At 57.0% G+C, this 23,031-nt stretch overlaps 3 protein-coding genes across 7 annotated transcripts in view; 2 read left to right on the top strand and 1 right to left on the bottom strand.

Moving 5' to 3' along the window:
* The window catches only part of STX1A (syntaxin 1A), a 97,115-nt gene extending 85,099 nt beyond the window's left edge, over positions 1-12,016 (top strand). Inside the window, exons 7-10 of one of the 2 annotated variants that reach the window (XM_054847718.1) lie at positions 5,640-5,713; positions 6,040-6,177; positions 7,911-8,021; positions 8,678-12,016. In XM_054847718.1, the coding sequence (XP_054703693.1) occupies positions 5,640-5,713; positions 6,040-6,177; positions 7,911-8,021; positions 8,678-8,755 (401 nt within the window). In that variant the 3' untranslated portion in view covers positions 8,756-12,016. Of the gene's footprint in view, positions 1-5,639; positions 5,714-6,039; positions 6,178-7,810; positions 8,022-8,677 lie in introns of those variants that run through there. The other variant, XM_054847719.1, reaches the window with a different exon arrangement.
* Positions 12,017-12,334: 318 nt separating this feature from the next.
* BUD23 (BUD23 rRNA methyltransferase and ribosome maturation factor) lies at positions 12,335-19,503 on the bottom strand. 2 transcript variants are annotated; one of them, XM_054847724.1, is made up of 12 exons: positions 19,410-19,503; positions 19,256-19,293; positions 18,887-18,982; positions 18,592-18,674; positions 18,398-18,494; positions 17,505-17,601; positions 15,324-15,374; positions 14,664-14,749; positions 14,408-14,453; positions 14,035-14,096; positions 12,839-12,928; positions 12,335-12,692 (listed from the first exon to the last, which is right to left on the bottom strand). In XM_054847724.1, exons 1-12 carry the CDS (start codon positions 19,455-19,457, stop codon positions 12,638-12,640), a joined length of 849 nt encoding a protein of 282 aa, XP_054703699.1. In that variant the 5' UTR covers positions 19,458-19,503; the 3' UTR covers positions 12,335-12,637. The 2 variants fall into 2 exon arrangements, with proteins under 2 accessions (XP_054703699.1, XP_054703698.1); XM_054847723.1 differs by lacking the exon at positions 15,324-15,374.
* A 46-nt stretch (positions 19,504-19,549) lies between these two features.
* DNAJC30 (DnaJ heat shock protein family (Hsp40) member C30) overlaps positions 19,550-23,031 on the top strand; it is a 61,234-nt gene continuing 57,752 nt past the window's right edge. Inside the window, exons 1-2 of one of the 3 annotated variants that reach the window (XM_054847730.1) lie at positions 19,550-20,705; positions 21,363-22,460. In XM_054847730.1, coding sequence (XP_054703705.1) covers positions 19,550-20,182 — 633 coding nt within the window. In that variant the 3' untranslated portion in view covers positions 20,183-20,705; positions 21,363-22,460. Of the gene's footprint in view, positions 20,706-21,019; positions 22,461-23,031 lie in introns of those variants that run through there. The other 2 variants (XM_054847728.1, XM_054847729.1) reach the window with 2 other exon arrangements.

Genomic DNA, 23,031 nt, shown 5'->3' with positions numbered 1-23,031 from the left:
CCAACAGGCAGGAAAGGCTGGCAAGGAGGTGTCACGGGTTGCCCTGGGTGGAAGTGAACATCTGTCACCCTACAATACGTAACACCCTAAAATATGTTCCAGTGGCTGGAAATGGGCTGTGGACCCTTTCTGGAGGTGGGGAGGGTGATCAGCCCAAGGGGATGTTGGCATTACACAGCTCCTTAGACCCGTGAGTGCATACATGGCAGAGCTCAGCCCGCACCTGCAGCTATGAGCTCACGCCGGGTGCAGACAGGTTCTTCTCTTGCTGCAAAGCAGCAGCTTCTCAGGGTTTTGGGGGCACTAACAGGCCTTAGCTGTCCAGACCAGCCTCACACAGGACTTCTCCCTCTGCCCATGGGTCCAGGAGCTGTGTAAAATGAGGCCTGGGCCACCCAGCCCATCTCTGAGCCATGTTACAGAGGTGCCTGTCTTCAGCCCTGACTGGTCCTGTTCCCGGGGTGGGCTCAGGTCTGTGTTCAAGATAGCTTGCCTCTGGCCCTGTCTGTTGCAACTTTGGATCTTTGTTGTAGTCATGTCATAGGATCATGGACTCACAGAGTGTTTTGGATTGGAAGGGACCTTCAAAACCCCTTGCCATGGGCAGGGACATCTTCCCCCAGACCAGGTTGCTCAAAGCCCTGTCCAGCCTGACCTTGAACATTTCCAGGGATGGGGCACCCACAGCTTCTCTGGGCAACCTGTGCCAGTGTCCCCAGTCCTTTTCTGGCCATGTCTCCTGGAAGGACCCTGGCCCTACGTTGTAGCTCTGTCTCTAGTCCTGTCTCCAGCCCCATCTCCTGTTGATCCTGATGGGATTCTTTGGAGCTACCTGAGATCTGATTTCACAGCTTGTGTTGTCTGGCCCTGCTGCTGGACCATTCTCAGCATCTGTGCTGTGGGATGGGTGCTGGCTTGGTGAGGGCCCTGCATGTGCTAGGGCCACACTGGCTCTTGGCTCAGCCCTCCCTCCCCCCCCCCCCCCCCCTTCCAAAGCAACCCCACTCCAGCTCTGCAAAGGGATGGCTTCTGCTGTGGGGTCAGGGGCCCTGCCATCTGGCTCCGGCTGCTTCTCTTCACGGCTGCAGAACAAACATGGAGGAACAAGTTGTGGCTCCTCTCCCTCCCTGGTTCTTGGTGCTAATGTCCCATATGTGGATCATCTCTCTGCTGTGCTGGGCAAGTCCTTGTCATGGTTTAGCCCCGGCCGGCAACTAAGCCCCACACAGCCACTCCCCCGTGGTGGGATGGGGGAAGAGAATTGGAAGAGAGAAAGTGAGAAAACTTGTGGGTAGAGATAAAGACAGTTTAATAGGTAAAGCAAAAGTCACACGTGCAAGCACAGCAAACCAAGGAATTCATTCCCCACTTCCCATGGCAGGCAGGTGTTCAGCCACCCCCCAGAAAGTGGGGCTCCATCACGCATAACGGTGACTTGGGAAGACAAACGCCATCACTCCCAATGTTGCTGCCCCCCTGTCCTTCCTGTTCCCCCAGCCCCTTACATGCTGAGCATGACGCCATATGGTATGGAATGTCCCTTTGGTCACTGGGGTCAGCTGTCCCAGCTGTGTCCCCTCCCAACTCCTTGGGCACCCCCAGCCTCCTCGCTGGCGGGGTGGTGTGAGAAGCAGAAAAGGCCTTGGCTCTGTGTAAGTGCTGCTCAGCAGCAACAACAACATCTCTGCATAACAAAACCATCTCTATATTATCAACACTGTTTTCAGCACAAATCCAAAACACAGCTCCATACTAGCTACTATGAGGGAAATTCACTCTATCTCAGCTGAAACCAGGACAGTCCCTTTTCTTCCTTTTTATAAGCTTTATTGTACTTTTTAAAGATGTTCTTAAGGTCTGCTCTGTTCATTATTTGGTCTCATTGCAGTACATGGCTGGTTTTGAAGATGTACTCCATTTGCAGAGGAGAAGCTGTGGGCTGGGCTCCTTGCTGAGCCACTCAGCTGAGTCCCTTCCTTCAGCCCCCAGTGCCACTGGAGGGGAGCAGGCTCCATTTGAGGCTCCTCATGTCTGTCAAAGGCAACCGGCTTGTCCCCCAAGACTTACAGTGGTAGAAACTGGGGCTGGGAGAGCCCAGACTTGGCGGCACTGCCCTGGTGCTCTCCCTGCACCATCTGGGCCACCGTTCGCTGCATTCCTTTGCTCTCCCTGTTGAGCGTGTGGTCTCAGGGAGGTCTGGATGCTCCAGTTCCCACACAGCACCACAGCTTGTCGTGACCTGGACTGGTGGCCCAGGAGCCGTCCCATTACCTTGAAAGCTTGGTGCCCAGGCACAGCAGGACCGAGCTCATCCCATTGTGCTGTCTTCCTGTGCGCCCCGGGCTGCCTGTCCCACATTCATGCCAGACAGCCCTGGGTGTGCTAGGAACAATGCCAGCTCCTGCAGGGTCTGTGCCCTGGATCCCAGCTGCAAGAGACAGCTGGGCCATGCTCACAGCATCACTGAGCCATTCCTATCTGTTACTAAAATAAAAATCCCATTAGCTTTTTAGATTATGAGAGATTAGTCACATAAATACTAGAGGAATTTCTTCCTGGCTGTGGGCAGTTACCTTACAGAGAAAGTATTTCATTTCAAGAAAACCAATAAAAGAAAAATTTTGTTTTAAGGAATTTCCATTTTTCCCTCCTGGCCACTTTTTTCTCTGGTTCTTTTTTTATTTTCTATTTCTCTTCCAACTGTAACTGCTTTTCAGACACCCCAGCAAACGTCTCCTTCTCTTGTGCCACCTGTCGGTTGCAGTTCTATGTTGCTTTTAGAAGGCCCACGAGCTTGTCTGCAGCTCCTGCTCTCTCCTGCCATCTCCCATCTGTCCCGGTTGCTGTGGACGACCCATTGCAAGTGCTGGGGAAGCTGCTGCGCTGGATCCAGCCCTGCCCAATGCAGATGGGATGACACAGGCTTCAGGCGTCATCTCTTGGTTGCCAGGCCCCTTCACAGCTTTGTATGTAGGCTCTGGCCCCTGTGCTCAGGCGCTGTCACTGCCCTCTAGCTGGTCCTGCTCCTTGGAGGCCTTCAGGAGAACTGCTCCCCTCAGCTGCCTTCCCTTCAGCCCACCCCTTGCTTCCTTGCTTGTGCTTCCAGGAGAAGAAACAAATCTGGTGCAGGCAGCAAGAAGCCGTGCAACACTCTCACTGCCAGGTGAGAAGGTGCAGGCAAGAGGCAGATCAGAGGAACGTTCCCAGCTGCCTGCTACACATCTTGGAGCGTGCCCTCCAGCCTCCCAGAGCTCTAAGTCCCAGATGGTGTTTGCAAGGGACCCGGCATGTTTCTGCACCCTGCCACCATTGCCTGTCTTGGTGCTTTGTTTGTCACATGGCCCAGAAAGCATCCAGAAAGCTTTGTTACCTGCTTTTGATGACAAAGCTGCACATTCTTGGCCCAGCCATGGATGTAATCCCTGTTGGTCTGGTGGGAAATCAAAGCTGATGAGCATCTAGCAGATAACAAAGTCTTTGTACTGGAGTCTTCTGCTTGTTGGGTGTGTGGCTGGGTTTATTCCCTCTCCCTTCCTGCAGCCTCCTGGTGCCAGGACACAGCAAACAATGTCCACATGGCACTGGTAATGCTGCCCAGAGCCTGCAGGCTCCCACATGTTCCTGGCCGCCATCATCACCAATATCTGGTGATATGGTAATGTTTTCCTGAGGCAAAGTCAAAAATGCGCTTCCCTGTCATGGACACTCAGAGCGCTCACACATGGGGCCCCAGCAAGGAGCAGAGCACAGGAGCTCTGGCTGGTCTTCTCATTTCTGCATCTTGGGGCAACAGAATCATGGACTCACAGAATGGTTTGGGCTGGACGGGACCTCCAAAGATCATCCAGTCCAACCCCCCCCGCCCAGGTTGCCCAAAGCCCCATCCAGCCTGGCCTTGAACACTGCCAGGGAGCCAGGGGCAGCCACAGCTTCTCTGGGCAACCTGTGCCAGGGCCTCACCACCCTCATGGTACAACATTTCTTCCTGATGTCCAACCTGACCCCACCCTCGTTCGGTTTAAGACCGTTGCCTTGTGCTGGGGACCCCAGAGCTGGGCGCAGTGCTCCAGGGGGGTCTCAGGAGAGCGGAGCAGAGGGGGAGCATCCCCTCCCTCGACCTGCTGGCCACGCTGCTGGTGATGCAGCCCAGGAGACGCTTGGCTTTCTGGGCTGCAAGTGCACCTTGCCGGCTGATGTCCCATTTGTCACCCACCTGTATCCCCCAGTCCTTCTCCGCAGGGTGCTCTCCCTCCCTCCCTCCCTGCATCACCCAGTCTGCACAGGTACTGGGATTGCCCCGACCCAGGTGCAGGACCTTGGAAAGAAAGAGATGTGTAATGAATTGTGGAGGTGTCCTTGTTGGAGGAAATCCCCAGGCAGGTTGGCAGCATGCACCATGCCTGTGGGGTGGTGGCCAGGCATGGCTGGGCAGGCAGAGCCCCCCCCCCCCCCCCCCCCCCGCCCAGTGCTCCCTGGGGCATTGACACAGTTGTGATCAAGGTCTGGACCGGGTTAAAGGTTTCGGGCACCTCCCCAGTCTGAGCCCCTGGTGTGGCACTGCTGGAAGCCTGTAGCGTTGTCCTGTGGGCTGTCCCTGCACTCTCTTGGGTCTCCTCCATTCCCCCATTCAGAGGTGCCCTGGACTCATGCTAGAGAATGTTATTGTCCCTTTTGATACTACTGATGGAACCTGCAGGCTGCATGTCTCAGGAGAGTGCCGTACCAGACCCCAGCCCTGCCCTGCCCTGCCTGCCCTTCTGCTGGTTTCGGGTTCATCGGGCTTGGTGAAGTTGCTTCGTTAGCTGCTCCTGCCCATCTGCCCCCATTTGCTCCTGATCACACTGGTACGGTGTCTCCTGGCCTCTCTGCAGACAACCTTCCCACTCCACTGGGCAGCCCCAGTGAAAGCCTGCCCAACGCCGTTGTCTCTGTTTAGCACTGTAATTTCACAGGTCCCACCTGGCCGTTAGCCTGAAGAACACGCTGCAATTAATGGTAAAGGATCGGTGTAACCCACAGACTGATTAATACCCCTCTCTTCCAGCAGTGTGGAGTATGTCCATGGGGAGGGAAAGGCAACCATGCACAATGGGTGAATTGTTCCCAAAGGAGCTGTGGGGCTGAAGGTACCACCCTGGGGCCAAGGAGTAGGGTTGTGTTGCAGGGTGAAGGAGGGAGCCTGGTTTCTGTTACACAACTGCAGGGCTAAAACTCAGGTAGTCCAGTGCCTGCAAGCAGTGCCTGCAGGCCAGTTAGCCCTGCTGAGCCCAGTGTCCTTCTGGCATCCCTCCTCCTTCGCAGCCCACTGACTGGGCACTGGTGGCTGCTGGTCCTTTGGCACCACTCCCTGCCCTGCAGGAACGGGCAGCTTGACCAGGATGGACAGACGGGCTTTCCTGGGTGAGCTGGGCCAAGCTGGCAGTTTGACCCCCTTAAAAGGAGGGGTCGCAGGGCTGACACAGAGCCAGGCTGTGGGATGGCAGCCCTTCAAACTGCCCAGGGCACTCTTGGGGCTGGAAGCTTTGCTCCACTCCACCCTCTGGAGATGCCATGGAGCCAGCAGAGCCCTGCGGTAGGGCTGCAGGACCTGTGGCTGGGACAGGGGGCTCAACACCTGACCCGTGTTGTGTCGCTTGCAGCTGGCAGGACCACCACCAGTGAGGAGCTGGAGGACATGCTGGAGAGCGGCAACCCAGCCATCTTCTCCTCTGGGGTAAGCCCTGCATATCTGCCCTGGTCCAAGCCCAGCACAGGCAAAAGCCGAGCCAGCCCCCTCGTCCTGAGGGGGTTGGCTGGTGAACGTGCTGCCACAGTGGCCCCAGTACAGGAGTGATGAGCATAGGCCACGCAGGAGGTGCTCGTGTCTGGCCTGAGGATGCTGCCTGAGCAGGGGCTGCGTCCTAGCCGGAGGGCGGGGGGTTGCTGCAAACTGCCTGGCTGGGGTGGCTGGAGGTGCTCCTGCTCTTCTCTCTCTTGGTGCCGCTATTCCTGGCATCTGAGGGGCTGAGCACGGTGCTCAGTGGCCCTGTCTTCTTGTAGATCATTATGGATTCAAACATCACCAAGCAGGCACTGAATGAGATTGAGACACGGCACAGTGAAATCATCAAACTGGAGAACAGCATCCGAGAGCTGCACGACATGTTCATGGACATGGCCATGCTGGTGGAGAGCCAGGTATGAAGATGCCGCGGCCTGGTGGCTGGCTCTCCTGGGGAGGTTGGAGGGGGATGGGGCTGCCGGCAGTCTCCTACCTGGGTGGGTGCCGAGGGGAAAAACTCCCACTGGGGCTGAGCTGGGCTTCCCGGGGCCAGAGCCACTCACCCTGCACCCCAGAGCTGGGGGCTGCTGCGTGCCTGGGGTGGGAGGTTCAGTGATGGGCTCTGGAGGAGGGCAGCGAGTGGCTGCCACACAGGTGGAGATATCTTCATCTCCATGGGAGCACCAAGGCCTACCAGGCAAGCTCAGGGTGCCGCCAGCATTGGTGGTCCCACCAGGCCACCCCGGGCTGTGCTGCCAGCCTGTGGAGCCTGGCCCTTCAGCCGGGCACGTGCTCCAGTGTCTCTGCTCACCCCCCTTCTTGCCTGCCATGCTGCCACGGCCTGAGGAGACATCAGTGGCAGGTAAAGCCTCCCCAAGCCCCTGCTGGTGCTGCATGCTCTGCTCTGCATGGCTACACCCTGCATGTCTGCGGCTCTCGTGTGGCCATGGGCAAAGGTGGCATCCTGTCTGCCTTGGGGGACAGACGGGGGATTTGCAGAGCCTTGCCCCACTCTAAGGGTGAGACCATGCCAGCACCCCATGTTGCTCTGTGGGGCGGGAGGCTTCGAGCTGCTCACACCAGGAGCAGAGGGGTGCTGGGCTGGCAGCAGTGCTGGCAGCTGCCAGCTCTCCCCCAAGCATGGCACAGGTGGGAAGGAGAAGCAGCACCTTTAGGCAAGGCAGCCAGGCTGGTGTGTCACAGCTGTGGGACAGGGGCAGCAGGGAGCCTGGTGGGGAGTCAGTGCTTGGGGTGGGGGGTAACACCAGAGCACCCCTGGGCTTGCAAGGCTCGTCCTCCCTGTGGTGTTCAGCGGTAGGCTGAGAAATGAGCATTGCAGAGCTGCTGGCTGTGACCCCCTGGCTCTGTAGCCCCAATTCCCTCCATGCCATGCAGGAGTGCACTGGGCTTCGAGGGCCTCCCCCAGCCTCTCTGTGCACCCCTGCCAACCCTGTCGGTCACATGAACTGTTAGACTCTGTCTCCAGCTGCTGCAGGACCTGACTGCTTCCCTGTGCGGTCAGGAGGGGGCCAAAGGAGGTGGGCAGGCTGGGGGAGCTCACCCCCAGTCTATGTCCCCACATCCACAGGACTCCACATCTCCAGCCTACCCCTGCAGAGCAGAGCAGGAGTTCCTGCAGGACCTGACGGTCTGGCCTTGCCAGCCCTGCTCCGGGGCCCTCTGCTCTCAGCAAGGTGCTTGTGCGGATCAGAGCGATTGTCCCTGCATGTGCATGGCTTCATGAGCATCTCACATGGTGCTGCTGGTGCTGTCCTTGCTCCCCTTCCATGCCTCTGGTTTCAGCAGTGTGCAGTGCAGTGTCAGCGTAGGTCCTGTTGTGGCTTTGATGCCACCTGAAATATCAGACAGGGTAGACACCAGGCCAGGACCAGGCTGGGGAACCCCCTTGACCCTCACCCTTGCTTGCTGGGATGTGCAGAGAGGTCTCAGTGCTCTGGGACAGAGCCTGTGGTCCAGACCCCCCACCCCAGGGCATCCCGAGCACCCACTGCCTGCAGGCAGCTGACGGTTCCTCTCTCTCCTGTGCAGGGCTGCTGGGCAGGGTGACATCTGCATGGTGCTGGGGAGCAGTAGAGCAGGAAGGAGCTCATGTCTGCGCGGGCGTGTGGGCTCTGTCCCTGCTCTGCAGGGCGAGATGATCGACCGCATCGAGTACAACGTGGAGCACTCAGTGGACTACGTGGAGCGGGCTGTGTCTGACACCAAAAAAGCAGTGAAGTACCAAAGCAAAGCCAGACGGGTGAGTCATGGCACTGGCTGGGGCCTGTCTTCCCCTGTCTACTCTGCTGACACCTCCATCCCGGGGACAGGCCCCTGCCTGGCACCCCTGCCTGCACAGAGGAGCAGGCAGCATGGAGCAGCCTCACAGGTGCCTGGGCACTGCTTTAGCCCACACCACTGGGTGCAGTGTGGGTCCCGCTGGAGGCACCAGCTCAGAGCAAGCTCCCTCGCACAGGCTGCATGAGCGCTGATGATGAGCCATGGGGCAGGGTTGCTGCTTGCAGAGGGAGGAAAAGGGACCCTGTGGGCTAGGCCTGCTGTGAGAGCCACGGCCCTTGCCAAAAAAAAAGTAGAGAAAACACATGGTCCAGCTCCAACCCTAAGCGCAGAGTCAGCTGTCTGTCCTGGTCCCCACACCTGGTCCGTAGCAGCTCGACAGCTGAGGGATCCAGAGGCCACCAGCTCAGCTCTGCCAGCCCGGGGCTGAAGGGGGAGCTGGGGTGCCCATCCCTGCCCCAGGGCTGCTGGATCGGCTCCTGCGGTGCTGCTCAGAGCCTACCAGGGGCAAACAGGAACAGGGCAGATCACAGTCTCCAGCTCTCAGGACCAGCCTGCCACCAACACTCACAGTCCCTTCTCCCCTCTCTCCCTGTTGGTGCTGGGACACCCGAGCAGAAGAAGATCATGATCATAATCTGCTGCGTGATCCTGGGTATCGTCATTGCCTCCACCTTCGGCGGCATTTTCGGCTAGACTGACTCCACGGGACTGTTTGTGTGCGATGGATGGAGCCGCGTGTGCCATGGGGCCGTAGCCGCGCCGGAGCAAACCACGCAGCCCCAGAGCCTCCCAGCAGCATTTCAGTTTCTAATGCATGGTTGTTTGTGATGCTGTGTGTGCGGTGCGGTGCGTCTGTGTGGAGGGAGTGCCGGCCCCGGGGCACAGGCAGGGTGCAGGGGACAGTGATGGGTGCAAGGGGGACCCTGGGGGGGAAACCCAAGCTCTCATCACTGCTCCAGGCTGGGTGGCTGGCTGGGACCAGGTGGGGACAGAGGTGCCCTTGGGTGCTGCTGCTGCTCCTCCTGTGCTGGGCAGTCTGTGTTGGCAACAGCCCAAGATGAGGAGAGACCAGGGGTCTTCAGGAGCACAGAGCCCAGCCAACCTCCCCCAGCTTCCCCATCACCTCCAGCCAGAACTCTCCTGTCTGTCAGCCACATCTGTGCTTGCAAACACCTTTCCTTGGGCTGCTTTTCTCACGGGGCCCTTCCCCAGGGGTGTGCTCTGCCAGGCACTGCCTCCCCCCATCCCTGCCTGTCCTGTGGCCATGCCCGGCTGCAGGCCTCCATCCCTGCTGCTCTGCCGATGGCAGGGCTCCCCCTTCCCCAGGCAAGCCCTTGTCCTCCTGGTGTGGGTGCGAGGGGCTAGACACACTGCTGCTGGCAGTGGGTGCCTGATGGGATGAGGAGTTGCTGCTTGGGGCCACCACCGGTTGTTTAGGGATGGAGACAGGCCACATGGGAACCTGTGCCGCACCCTGGTGCTGGCTCAGCAGGGCAGGAGGGCACAGGTACTTTAAGGCCAGCATGTTTCACTGGCCACTCACCCTGCACCAAAGCCTCATCGTTCTGTTCTCAGCCCCAGCACATGGTGGCTCTGGTTCCTGCTGCCTCCAGGGCTGGGCTCTGGCTGTTGTGGTTTGGGGCTAGCTCTGATGCATGCAGACCCTTGGCAGTGCTTGCCTGGGAGCAGGGTTGCTTCCAGCCTCACTTCTCCACATAGGCACCCATGGCTGGGGGTTGGAGGCAGTTAGGCTTTCTCCTGACCTGATCCTAGGAGCAGCCCTTGTTGCATCCACTCCCCCTGCAAGCCAGGAGCAGCAGCCTTCCTCCTCTATCCTACCAGCTCCTGAGCAGGGCAGTGCCTGACCGGCCCTTCCATCTCTCTGCCACCTCTTGGCATCTGCCTGCCCCTGCCACCTCTTCCTAGCACAGTGCCCTTCTGTCTGCTCATCCCCTGGGCCATCCGGTGAGGCATCTGCACTTGGTGGGGTGCTGTGGGAGCACCTGGGTGCCCTGTGCCCTCCGTCATGCGCCCTACATGGATGCAACTGCTGTGGGGTGGCCTGAACCTGCTGGCCCCTTAGAGGGGCCCTGTGTTGCCACTGTCTGTTTCCCATGGGCTGGGGGCAGGGCTCTGCCCTCATGTTCCTCGGGAGACTTCAGGGCTCCAGCTGGCCCACACACATGCCAAAGCACCGCAGAGGAGCCCAGAGCAGGGTAGGCACCCAGAGCCAAGCTCATGGCCACACACTGGGGTAGGGGCTGGACACAAGCCCAGATGCTGGTAGCAGGAAAAGGGCACTTGACAGCAGCGAGTACTCCAGCTGCAGGCAGCAGCTCTGACCAGGGCGAGGGCAGGGCTTCTCCAACCCCACGCACCTCCACCCTGGCTGGGTGCTGTAGCACAGGCACTTGGCTGTGTGTCTGGTGCCCATGGGTGCGGGGTGAAAGGCAGCAGGCTGTAGCCAGGACACAGCACTGCCTTCCCCAGGTGCAGCCCAGCAGCAACCCAGGCACAGCTCTTTCCCTGTCACCGTTACCTGAGGTCCCACAATACAGCCCCTGGTTGGATTCAGCCACCGTTGGGAAGTGTGTCCAGCCCGGTCCCGTGTCCTGCCCAGCCCAAGCCCCCAGCAGGTGTGGCCATGGGAACATCCAAGACCAGAGTCCCCTTCTTTTACAATCCTCCAACAACTGATGCAAGCTACAGCACTGCAGCCTGTGCGTGCAAAAGGGCTTGGGGCACTGGGACCCATGCAAGTGTGGGCAGGCTGGCTTTGGAGCCCCCATCCAGGGCAGGAGGCAGGCATGGACAGGGTCCTTGCTCTGTGGGAATGTGTCTGGCTACAGAAAAGGGAGCTGGAGGTGATGCACGAGTGCCTGTTACTCCTGCCCCTGTGCAGCTCCCTGCCACCACAGTCTGCGTTCTGCTTAGCCAGCAAGAGCGCTGAGCCCTCTCCTCTGGGAAGCAATAACACTGCTGGCAGGGCAACTCCTGGGCAGGCAGGCAAAAAGATCCTCTCAGGCTCTCACCCAGCAGTGATGCCCACTGCTAGCACAAGGCAACTTTCTTCTTCCAAGCAGCGGCTTTTGTGGCACAAGCTCACGTGACATCAGGGCTGTGGCCCACCCGTCAAGGCACGAGGCCAAGAACAGCACGGGGTGGGGGGGGGGACCTCTCTGGCACTTGCTCCTTCCTTGTTGGTACCACCACTGCCAGCAGCTCCCCAGCAGCAGGAGCCACACGGGGTCACAGTCAGCAATTCTGCCACTGGCACTTTGCTGGGATCCTGCAGGCAGCGGTGCCCCCAGCGTCCAACCCGAGGGAGGCAGAGAAGCAGGCTGCCATCACTGTCCCACAGGCAGGCTCACACTGTCCTCGCTGTGAGGGGAGGGTGTTTTGGTGCAATAATTACCCCTGCACTATGGGAAGCCCCGTTCAGTTCCTTTTTACCTACCCATCGTTGCATGTACAGACCAAATCACCAACAGCGTGGTTGTGCTTTGGGGAGATATTTCACTTTTCTTTTCAACCCCCAACCTCAGACCGCTTGTCCTTTGGGTTACACCATCTCCATTCCAAGTGCCACCTGCCCTCCCAGCACTGGGAGTGTGTTGATGCAGTATTTCATGAGCAGTGTGGGGCACGCACAGCTTGCACTTGAACTGGGGATTGTTTTGGGTTTTTTTTGTAATTAATGTACTTGAAGGCTTTCCAAGCCCCCTGTGGAGTTGTACTGTTGCTGTACTGTGAGCTAAGTGTCCTTGTTTTCTATGTGGATCTTGACCCTGGCTTGCTCTGTCTCACTGGGCTGGATGACACTGTATGTTGCCTCTTTTGTCCTTCACCTTTTCCCTCCCTGCTAGCCTGCCTTTCTTCCCCCAAAGCTTTGGGTGCAAAACAGCTTCCCATTTTGTGGAATTTTTATGTAGAATAAACATTTGTAACTGTAAAGCTGTCTGGCAGCTCCCTGTTTCAGGGGAAGGGAGGAGGTGATGGGGAGCAAGGGCTTGGGGTACGGAAAACCCCAGCACCCTGGGAGCACTCAAGCACACAGGGTGGGCGTGATGCAAAGCACCCACAGGAAGAATTGCCACAGGAATAACACTTCTGCCAGGAGGCAATTTTTCCTAGTGGGACACACACTGCCTGACTCCCTGCCTGTGGATAGGGGGAAGCTGGCAGGGAACTAGGTGCTATGTTCCCACCTCAGGACTCCCTGCACTGAAGGCAGGACACAGGAGACCAGCATCACTTCCAACTCATTGACTGTTTAGTGAGGAGGCTGGATTTAATATTCTGGCTCACCTGGAGCTCCAGATGGTTCGCTGCACTCTCGGGAAGATAAGCAATGGCATTGCAGACACCAAGTGGCCAGAGCACTGTCTGCCACTCCACCAGTAAAACAGGGCTATAAGTTTTGCAGTTGGCTGTTGGGGAACACCCGAGGCAGTTTACACCTGCAAGAGCCACAATGACCTCTCCCAGGCCTGGGATGCCCATCTGTGCCATCCACAGGAGGCTCACTGGAGGGACCAACACACCATCTTCCACGCCAGCAGTGTCCAGAGCAATTCAGAAGCGAGGGCGGCGTTTTCGACCTGTGTATTTCGTGTCTGCTCGCACTTCCCTGTGGAGAAAAGAGAGCAACCAAGGACAATCCACAGGTCATTCTGGGAGGGGAAGGGATGCAGGTTCATGGCAAGAGTTTGAATGGGTGACGGCAGGCCACACCAGCAGTCAGCCTCAGCTGAGGTGGGACCCAGCTCAACTTACTTGCCCTGTCGTCGTCTACGCTCCTTCTTCTCAAGGATCCAGTCCCGGCTTTTCTTCACAGACTTGCCCTTGGTGTTTCTGAACCGCGTCCTACAGAGAAAGCAGACAGCAGGTGGAGAGGAACTGAGGTAGGCAGCACATTTTTTTTGCCCTGGAGGATTGCCGTCCAGAACTGGGCATGCCCTCTGCCTCACAAAACTGGCAAGTACCCCTCCCACCACCCCTGGGATTAGAGGCTCAGCCAGCACTAGGGCAGGTGGCCCAACAGTCCAACTCCAGATGCGCTGGGGGAGGAGGCTGCTTCCAGTCCCGGCTCTGAGCCAGGGATACCTACCTTCCACGGGCTGCAGCAGGCCAGCACTCCCATGCCATGTCTGATACACCAGCAGCATGCTGGGCTCTGGGATCTTGGGGGAATACAGGCTCAAGCACAACCACCTTCCCCTTGTCTGCTCTACTCTGAACAAAGCAGACAAAGCCTCTGGCTTTCCAACAAGTTGCCAGTTCTGCTATTGCCCTCCAAGAGCAGGTACCCCCTGGACTAAGTGAGCAGAGAACAGCAGTGTAAGAGGCAGGAAAACATGGCAGCCACAAGCTCCTGGCAGCCATGACGACTTTTCCTCTGTTTTTTGTTCTCTGTCTCTCCCACTGGCTGCAAGAGAGGCTCCTCCCTGCACCACTGCCATGGGAGGAGACCTGGCCAGCAGGAGAAACCCCCCAGGCCACAGCTAAGTAGAGTTAAGCAGATAATTTGACAGCAGAAGAAAGGGAATGCAAGGCTTCAGGCACAGCAGACTGCCTCCCCAACAAAAAAAGCCACACTTAGCATCACCAGCACTGTAAACATTGTCCCTCATCACCACTGGCCTATGCTACAGAGCTGAGCTGGAGAGTGCTGGACAGAAAACACACCTCAAACTGAATGCTCAGCTGCAGCTCCAGGGTGAATATCAACAACAGCCCCGTGACACCACAGCAAAGCCCTCCAAACTAACCCATTCCCTTCCTTGTGTCTGGGGCCCTTCAGTAAGATAAAGCAGTGCCCATTTGGGCTGCCAAGGGTCCTCCCAGTGCCCCCAGTCCCCTCCCTTCAGTCACTTCTCACATGGCAGCGCTGTGGTCCGCAAAACCCAGCCCTTATACCGCCCCCACTCCTTGCTTGGGGAGGACTTGCAGCTTCACCCTCTACACGATACCTCTCATTGGTGAACTTTGCCTGGTGTATCTCTTCTCCATCAGCACACTCAGTACCAAGGCCCTGAAAAGCAAAATTGGGAAGTTTTGTTCTCCTCTGGAGCAGACCAAGCTAAGTCATGCCATCTAAATCAAGGGGAACCCAGGGCTCTCCAAGGGGAAGGACTGGAGCAGGAACAAACTGGTCTTCCAGAAATTGTGGCAAAGAAAATAGATGTCAAGAGCAGAGGCCAGTGAAACTGACAGCAAATGTATAAATGAAGTCACATCTGCATGTGCAGAGCTGCCTGGCTCCCAGTCTGTGACTTTCCCACAGCTCTTCCACATCACACAGCAGCCAGGAAGGCAACTCTGCTGCCTCGTGGAGCTCCTCACCTTCGGTAACATGCCAGATGCCCCAACAAAGAGACAAAGGAAGAACCTGAAAGAACAAAAATAAGCAGCATGAAACGGGGAGTCAGCATGCGATTTCCAGTCCCCAAGCAAGACTCAGATTGTTTATAACAGAGTCTGATCTAAGCTCTGTCCAGGACTGTATGATGGGAGAAAGAACAGCTTGGGAAAAAAAAAAAAAAATCGTTGCTGAACCCAGGCCTCACCCCACACACATACACAGAGACACAGGACTCACTTCTTGGCTTTAGCGCTGTTGGGATAGTCTACCACCATTCCCCCAGTAAAGCCAGCTCTCATGGCTTGGGCTGTGATGAGCTCCAGCTGGAAAGAGAAGCACATGCAAGTTATTTAGCAGTCATCCACCAGCAATGCCCAAGAGACCTCTGGGCTCAACCATATCTAATGGTGCCTGCCAAAAATGGGTCATTCCTGCCAAGTTCCCAGTTCTGCAGTACAATTCAGACACCAGTCTGCTGCCTTTATGTGGTTCTCCCTGCTTCTCAGTCTAGCCTGGGTTAATCGGCACAGTAGATTCTCTAGGAGAGGGATACTGGGCTGTATTTTCCAGCCCTGGGGAGTTACAGTACAGTGCTGATGACTACAGGCCAGTCTTCAAACCCAGTCAGGGGAAAATCCAGCACAGCAGATCGTGTCCTGCCAATTTCTTTGATTTTAAGCCTCAGACAAGACACTCTGTGAAGCAACATAAATTGCATAGGGCATTCTCCTTACAGATTATTTTTTTTTGCTCCTGAAGAATTTTACAGATGGCGGGAAGGGCAGAGACACAGACCCAATGTGCAGGAACACAATGCATTCAGAGCACCAAACTCCACCCAGCTTTTCTGCCCATGGCTCTGCCTGTACCTCTTCCCCACTGACTGATGTCCTGTACCTGCTCTGAGTTCTCAGGGTATAGCTGCAGGACAGCTCGGGATCCTCGGGCCTACAGGAAATAAAGTCAGTCACAAACCTGTTTCAGTGCAGGCAACCCCTCTAGTCACCCAGTTCCTGGCCCAGACACTAGCGCCCACCTCCCCAAAGCCTCCTGGAGAAGTGTCCCGGGACAGCTGCTCAGACTGCAGAGCCAGCTCCTCCACAGCACAGCAAGGCACAGAGGTAACAGCAGAGATCAGAGAAGCATGAGACACCATGCAGGCAGCCAAGGAGGTAGCAAATGGGTGCTCCTGCCAGCCCTCTGTTTCAGAGCAGCATTTACTTAAAATATCTTGCTAAAATCACAGAATCAGAGAATGGTTTGGGCTGGAAGGGACCTTAAAGATCATCTAGTTCCAACCCCCCTGCTGCGGGCAGGGACACCCTCCACTAGACCACATTGCCCAAAGCCTCATCCAACCTGGTCTTAAACACTTCCAGGGATGGGGCCTCCACAACCTCTCTGGGCAACCTGTTCCAGTGCCTCATCACTCTAACAGTAAAGAATTTCTTTCTAACATCTAATCTAAATCGACCCTCCTTCAGCTTAAACCCTTTACCCCTTGTCCTGTCACTACACTTCCTGATGAACAGTCCCTCACCATCTGTCCTGTAGGCCCCTTCAGGTACTGGTAAGCCGCAATTAGATCTCACCGGAGCCGCCTTTTCTCCAGGCTGAACAATCCCAACTCTCTCAGCCTGTCCTCATAGGAGAGGTGCTCCAGCCCTCCGATCAGCTTCGTGGCCTCCTCTGGACTCGCCCCAACAGCTCAATGTCTCTCCTGTACTGGGGCCCCCAGAGCTGGACGCAGTACTGCAGGTGGGGTCTCACCAGAGCGGAGTAGAGGGGCAGGATCACCTCCCTGCTGGTCACGCCTCTTTTGATGCAGCCCAGGACATGGTTGGCTTTCTAGGCTGCCAGTGCACATTGCCGGCTCACGTTGAGCTTCTCATCAATTAACACCCCCAAGTCCTTCTCCTCGGGGCTGCTTTCAATCCATTCCTCGCCCAGCCTATAGTCATGCTTGGGATTGCGCCGACCCACGTGCAGGACCTTGCACTTGGCCTTGTTGAACTTCATGCAGTTTGCACGGGCCCACCTCTCCAGCCTGTCAAGGTCCCTCTGGATGGCATCCCTTCCCTCCAGCGTGTCGACCCGCCACACAGCTTGGTGTTGTCGGCAAACTTGCTGAGGGTGCACTCAATCCCACTGTCCATGTCGCTGACAAAGATGTTAAACAGCGCCAGTCCCAGTACCAACCCCTGAGGGATGCCACTCGTCACCGTTCTCCACTTGGACATTGAGCCGTTGACCACAACTCTTTGAGTGCGACCATCCAGCCAATTCCTTATCTGCTGAGTGGTCCATCCATCAAATCCATGTCTCTCCAATTTAGAGACAAGGATGTCATGCGGGACAGTGTCAAATGCCTTGCACAAGTCCAGGTAGATGATGTCAGCTGCCCTTCCCTTATCCACCGATGCTGTAACCCCATCATAGAAGGCCACCAAGTTTGTCAGGCACGATTTGGCCTTAGTGAAGCTGTGTTGGCTGTCACCAATCATCTCCTTATTTTCCATGTGCCTGAGCGTAGTCTCCAGGAGGGTCTGCTCCATAATCTTGCCAGGCACAGAGGTGAGACTGACTGGCCTGTAGTTCCCTGGGTCTTCCTTTTTTCCCTTCTTAAAAATGGGGGTTATGTTCCCCCTCTTCCAGTCGGCAGGAACTTCACCGGACTGCCAGGACTTCTCAAATATGATGGAAACTGGCCTAGCCACTTCATCAGCCAGTTCCCTCAAGACCCGCGGATGTATCTCATCCCATGGACTTGTGCACCTTCAGGTTCCTTAGATATTCTCAAACCTGATCTTATCCTACAGTGGGCGGTTCTGCATTCTCCCAGTCCCTGCCTTCTGTGACCTGGGCAGTGTGGCTCAAGCATTTGCCAGTGAAGACTGAGACAAAGAAGTCATTGAGTACCTCAGCCTTCTCCATATCCTGGGTAACCAGGTCACCTGTTTCATTCCAGAGGGGACCCACATTTTCCCTCGTCCTCCTTTTCCCACTAACATACCTATAGAAGCACCAGCAAGGATGTAAAAGTAGGTAGAGGCCTGACTGGGAGAGCATGACACTTACCAAGGCAGTATAAAGAGTTGAGAAGAATCGATAAAGGCGTTTTGAAGGACTGTGTGATTTCTTATCAGCATTACAAAGCCACTGCACTGCGGAAATACTGAGAAAGAAAAAACAAGACCCCCAGGACACTAAGGCATCGATTCTTTCGCAGAGCCTGTCACATCCCTTTGAGCTTACTTCCAGGGCTAAGCATGTGCTTCAGGGAAATGATTTCATTTTCTCTGTATAGCTTTGCCTTCTGTTTCGCAGTTACACGAACCCCTCTGGAGACTTGCTATGCCAAAACCCAACAAGGCACAGCAGTTACTCGAGCACAAAAGAATCAACAAGCATCCCTTTTAGGCCAGGTGCTTAGCTGTGGCCCTTGCATGGCCATGTAGGTTTTGCCAATGAGCAATCCCAAACATCGAGTGTTCAGATCAGCAACGGACAGACCCTGCTCCTTGCCAGCACCTTTCTGAGGTATTCTCTAAGCAGAAAAGTGTTTCTGTCCCCTTCACCTAGCCCTTCATCCCAAAACCAACCATCAAGCCTTTGATCTAGGGACTGACGTTGCAGCTGAACAATGGTACGTACTTTCTGTTTTCCTCCTTGGAGCATGTCTCGACCCTCCTGACAATATCCCCAATTTCATTTTATTTACTTCAATAAACTTCCTCGCTCACCAGCACAAAAAAAGACAAGCATCGCTTGGGAAACAGCTGTCAGAAGCTGCTTCTACCATCCAGAATCTCAGCAGCTTGTTCAGAAAGGTGGAGTCAAGTTTCACGGAGCAAAGAAAGCAACTGATAAGGACAGTCCTCTGTTATGCACCATACGTGGACCATGTGTACCATACAAACGATGCAGTTACGTGGAGCATCAAGAGAGCTCACTTATGTACACAAACTCACCTGATACAGCCATCAAACATGCCAGGCCTGAAGGGAATGCCATGACCCACATCTGCAAGGAGAAGGTCTCCTTCCACCTCCCTCTCCACAGCCACATCTGCACAGAAAAGAGCACGGCTCAGGAAACTAGGTCACACCTTCTGGGACCACCTCTGAGGTCAGCCAAGGGTGGCAGGGGAGGAGGGCCTGCTCACCCAGCATGGCAGGGCTGATGTCCATGCCAATCCAGTAGTGACCCTCGTCCGAGATGTAATCCCCACTCAGCCCGGAGCCACAGCTGGAAGGAGGAAGCAGGGAAAGCACAGGCATCATGGGCCTGGTCTGAGGGTGACCCTAGCCAGTTGCATCACTACAGCTGCCCATCCCTCTTCTTTAGCCCACAACAGAGAGGCACTGGTGACACAAGCCCTGGATGCTCCTTGCCCCGGCTAGCTGGCGGAAGACCCAGGCGCCCCGTGTGCCATGGCACAGGGCAGGGCCCACACTCACCCCACGTCCAGGAGGAGGCACGGCCGGCCCTCAGGCAGTCCCAGCAGCTCCACAGCCCGCTCCGACATCTGCGACTGGATCTCCACCACTCGGGAGCTACAAGGCACGGCTAGGGCATCGGCTGCAGGCGGCAACCCCACGGCGCGACCCCCTGCTCCCGCCCCACGGTGGGTTTCACACCCCTCCTGCACCGCTACACGGCGGGCTCACACTCCCCCATCCCCCAGGCCTCACGGCAGGACCCCACCCCCGGCGGGTTCCCCCGCTGTCAGTCCCACGAAGAGACGCCTCCCCCCCGCCACATCCGCACGACAGGACCCTTCCCCATCCGCGCGGCCCGGCAGCCCCGGAGCCATCGCTCCGCCGTACTTCTGCGTGTACTTCCGCGCCTCGGCCTCATCGTAGAACTGCAACAAGAGAGTGGCGGTAAGCGGTGAGGCCCGGGACCCCGGGGGGGGGGGGGCGGCCCGGCCCGGCCCGGCCCGCTCTGCTCTGCTCTCCGCCCGTCCGCCCCACTGCTCACCAGCTCCGGCGGCCCGCGGTGCTCGGGCCGGCGCCCACTGCCCGCCATGCTGCCGCGTGACGTCACTACGCGCCGCCGCGCGCGGAGGGCCCCGTCGCGCCCAAGATGGCGGCGGGCGGGCGCTGAGGCGGCGCGGTCCGATGGAGCCGGCAGCGTTCGGCCGCTTGCGGCGCCTCTTGCCCGCCGCCCCGCGGGCCCCGCGGCCCGGCCTCCCGCTGGCGCCGTCCCGCGGTGGGCAGACGGGCGGCGTCGGAGCTCCGCGCCGCGACCTGTACGAGGTGCTGGGGGTCCCAGCCACGGCGACGGCGGCGCAGATCAAGACGGCGTACTACGAGCAGTCGTTCCGCTACCACCCCGACCGCAACGCTGGCAGTACAGCCGCCGCCGCCCGCTTCGCCGCTGTTAGCGAGGCCTACCGGGTGCTGGGCAGCGCCGCCCTGCGCCGCAAGTACGACCGCGGCCTCCTCAGCTCTGAGGACCTGCGCGGCGCCCCCCAGCCCTCGGGCCGCCCGGCCGCCCCCGCCCCGCCGCCGCCCCGCGCCCCTGCTGCCTCCCGCCGCGGGTCCGTCCCGCCGCCCTTCGACTTCGACGCCTTCTATCGGGCACACTACGGGGAGCAGCTGGAGCGGGAGCGGGTGCTGCGGGCACGGCGGGAGCAGCTGCGCCTCCGCCGGGAGGAGGCCATGGCCCAGGGACGCTTCAAGCTCCTCTCTGACCTCTCGGTCGGGCTCATCTTCTTCCTGGGCTTCGCTATCCTCTATGGCCTCAAGTGACAGCAGGGCTGGGCAACCACTGGGGCACCCGCTCAGCTCCACTGCTGTGGCGGGACAGTGTCACCAGTGGGCATGGCAGCTGGCTGGGGGATGCCCACACAGTTGGCAGACACTGTGCACGGGGTCTGCTCCTCAGGCTGTGACGTTTCGTCTGCTGGTGTGACGTTCGGACATGGTACGTGACCAGCAGGCACCATGCGCGGGCTCTGCTCTTCAGGCAGTGTGATCTTCAGACATGGTGCACAACCAGCAGGTTCTGTGTGTGGGTTCTGCTCTGTGCGCTGTGACCTGATCTCTCTGTTGGCGTGACCTTCAGACACAGAGTGCAACTGGCAGACACAGTACACATCTGTGATGTGACCTGCAGACAGCGTGTGACCACTGGATACCGCGTGCAGGCTCTGCTCTGCAGGCTGCGATGTGCCCCTGCTGCCAGCGTGACCTTGCAGACATGATGTAGAGGCTCAACACGCTGCGTTGTTCCCCCTCTGTCAATATGAGCTGCAGACGCAGTGCCTGACAGGTAAATGCAGTCATGGACTCTGCTTTGTGGACTGTGACGTGTCCCCTCCATTGGCACTGCTGTTTGACCTTGGTGGGAACCATGTGCCTGTTTTAAGCCACAGCAGAGATTAAATGGCTGTCAGTGGTGTTTGTGTGCTGTGTGTGTTCGTGGGGGATGCTCTCACCGGTACTGAGTTATGGCTTCCTGTGGCTTTCTGTTAATCTGACACCTTCCACCTCTGTGCTGTCACACCTGTTGTTACTACATCTTTGGGGAGTTTTACGAGTGTTGGTCTCCAAACTGCATCATTGCCCTTGTCTGTCCCTGTTCAGGGCTTGCCTTGCCGTGTGGTGAGTATGGAAATCTTGGCTTCAGCACCCTGGAAGAATGAAACCTGGGCCCATGGCAGTTCGTCCTGGTCAGCATGCAACATTGCCTGGAGGTGCTGCCCAAAACACTTCTGTGTTCGGAACAGCCTGTCCTGTCTAGGGCTTGCCAGGAACTTTGCACAACACCATCCTGCACAGGCCTTCGTGGCTGGGAGTGGTACGCTTCAGAGCACTGAGTGGCATTACTTGTGTTTTGTGTCTATCTAAGCATCATTTGCACATAAGAGTATTTGCCTATTTAAGTATTGAAGTGTTTTAAGAACTTGTGTTTCCTTGTGTCTCTCAGAGCTTCTGTCTTTCCTTGGGTGAAGGTTTCACCTGTGCTATGCTGGTACTACATGGAGTGAGCAAAGCTTCACGGTATTGAACTCTGTGCCAAAGACTTCATCTGCATTACTTTGCACTGGATTTGCTGGGCCTGGCTGGCAGTGGTCTGTGCAGGAGCCAAGCCCTTGCCTCTCACTGCAGTGACCCTAGGTTGTGTTTTCTCCCAACACAAATATCTTAAAAGTAAATGCCCTGTGTTTTCCAGCTGCGGAGTTCAGTGCTGCTGAACTGAGCCTGATGCAGTAGCATGGCAGGGAGTGTAAAGTCTACTGGTACAGGGTATATGCTGTACAGGAGATCTTTCTGCCTTTTCTGGTAAGCATTGTACCGCTGCCAGCTGCAGACTCCGGACTGCTGTGTGTTCGGAGCAAATTCAGCCCAGGGGCAGATCTTTCCAGGATCCTCTCTGGTTGTCAGTCCATCCGTCTGTGTGGGATTATAGTCTTGAAATGTCAGCATGTGAAGAGCAGGATCCTGGCATTCAAGGGTATTGGTTACAGAGTGAAAGTCTCTGGAGTTGTGGCTCTGTGTCACACACTGATGCATTTTCATGCTGGAATGGGAAGCGGTGGGTACTAGGGAGCATCTCTGTAGTTCCTGGTGTCATGGCTTGCAGGTTGTTAAGGCAGCCCTGCCAAACATGAGGTGTCCTCTGGATTGATCTTTCTTAAATCTATGTGGTGCTGAGACCTGGGGCTGTGGGCTGTTCCCGCAGGCAGGCTCCATACCCACCCCTGAGCCAGCTTTGTGGCAGAGATAGAGTCTGGTTCAGTGCAGTGTGGAGCAGGAGGAACTGAGCCTAGCTGGTGTGCTGCCTGCATTGCTCTGCTCCCTAACACTGGGACAGGGAAGAGCTGCTCCGGTAAGCCGGCTGGGCTGACTCTCCTGCTCTGTGTCTGGTGCTTGTGTCTGAAATTGGGGGGTGAAGTGCCCAGGCACCAAAACTGAGCTAATCCATGTGCCTTTCAATGGATGGTTTGGGCAGTTTGTATTACTGGTTCGTTCTTCCTCAGGTCTCCATGATGTATCTTGAACATTAAAGATATCCAGCCATAAACTGGTGACAAAATGACACATCTTTCTTTTGGTAGGCTTGGGTGGTAAATATTCCTTGTACTTGCTGGAGAATGGAAGGCAGGGGATAGGCTGGTGTTTCACATAGTGACTCCAGCAGGATGAGAAGAGGGCAGGGAGGGGGGTCCTTTTTCCCTAAGGCTGTGCTGAGAACAGTGGGCATGCTGCCTGCAGTCAGTGGAGAGGGTAGGACGGCCTTCCTGGGTCACCGTGGACTTCACTCCTGCCTGCTGCAGACCCGTTCTGTGCTGCCTCTGACACATGGGGATTGCTGTGCACTTGTGACGTACGCTCTCTGCTTACCACACTCTCTGAACTCACGTGCTGCAGGCAGTGTTTAAGTTTTGCTGCTGAGTTTGATCAGAGGAGGGGAAGCACGGCGTGCAGGGTACAGAGGGATGCTTTGGGGCATCCAGTCTGTTACTTTTGGGGTGGTATTATGTATACCTCTCCCTAGTGTTACCTTCACTCTGGTCAAATCTGAATGCTCCTCTGCTCCAGGATGGATTTTAGTAGTTTGGACACAAAGTGGCTGGAGCTAGTCCAAATTCACA

Source organism: Grus americana, chromosome 19 (assembly GCF_028858705.1).
Source record: "Grus americana isolate bGruAme1 chromosome 19, bGruAme1.mat, whole genome shotgun sequence".
In the NCBI taxonomy this organism is placed as follows: domain Eukaryota; kingdom Metazoa; phylum Chordata; class Aves; order Gruiformes; family Gruidae; genus Grus; species Grus americana.
This window is presented reverse-complemented; position numbering and strand designations above follow the sequence as displayed.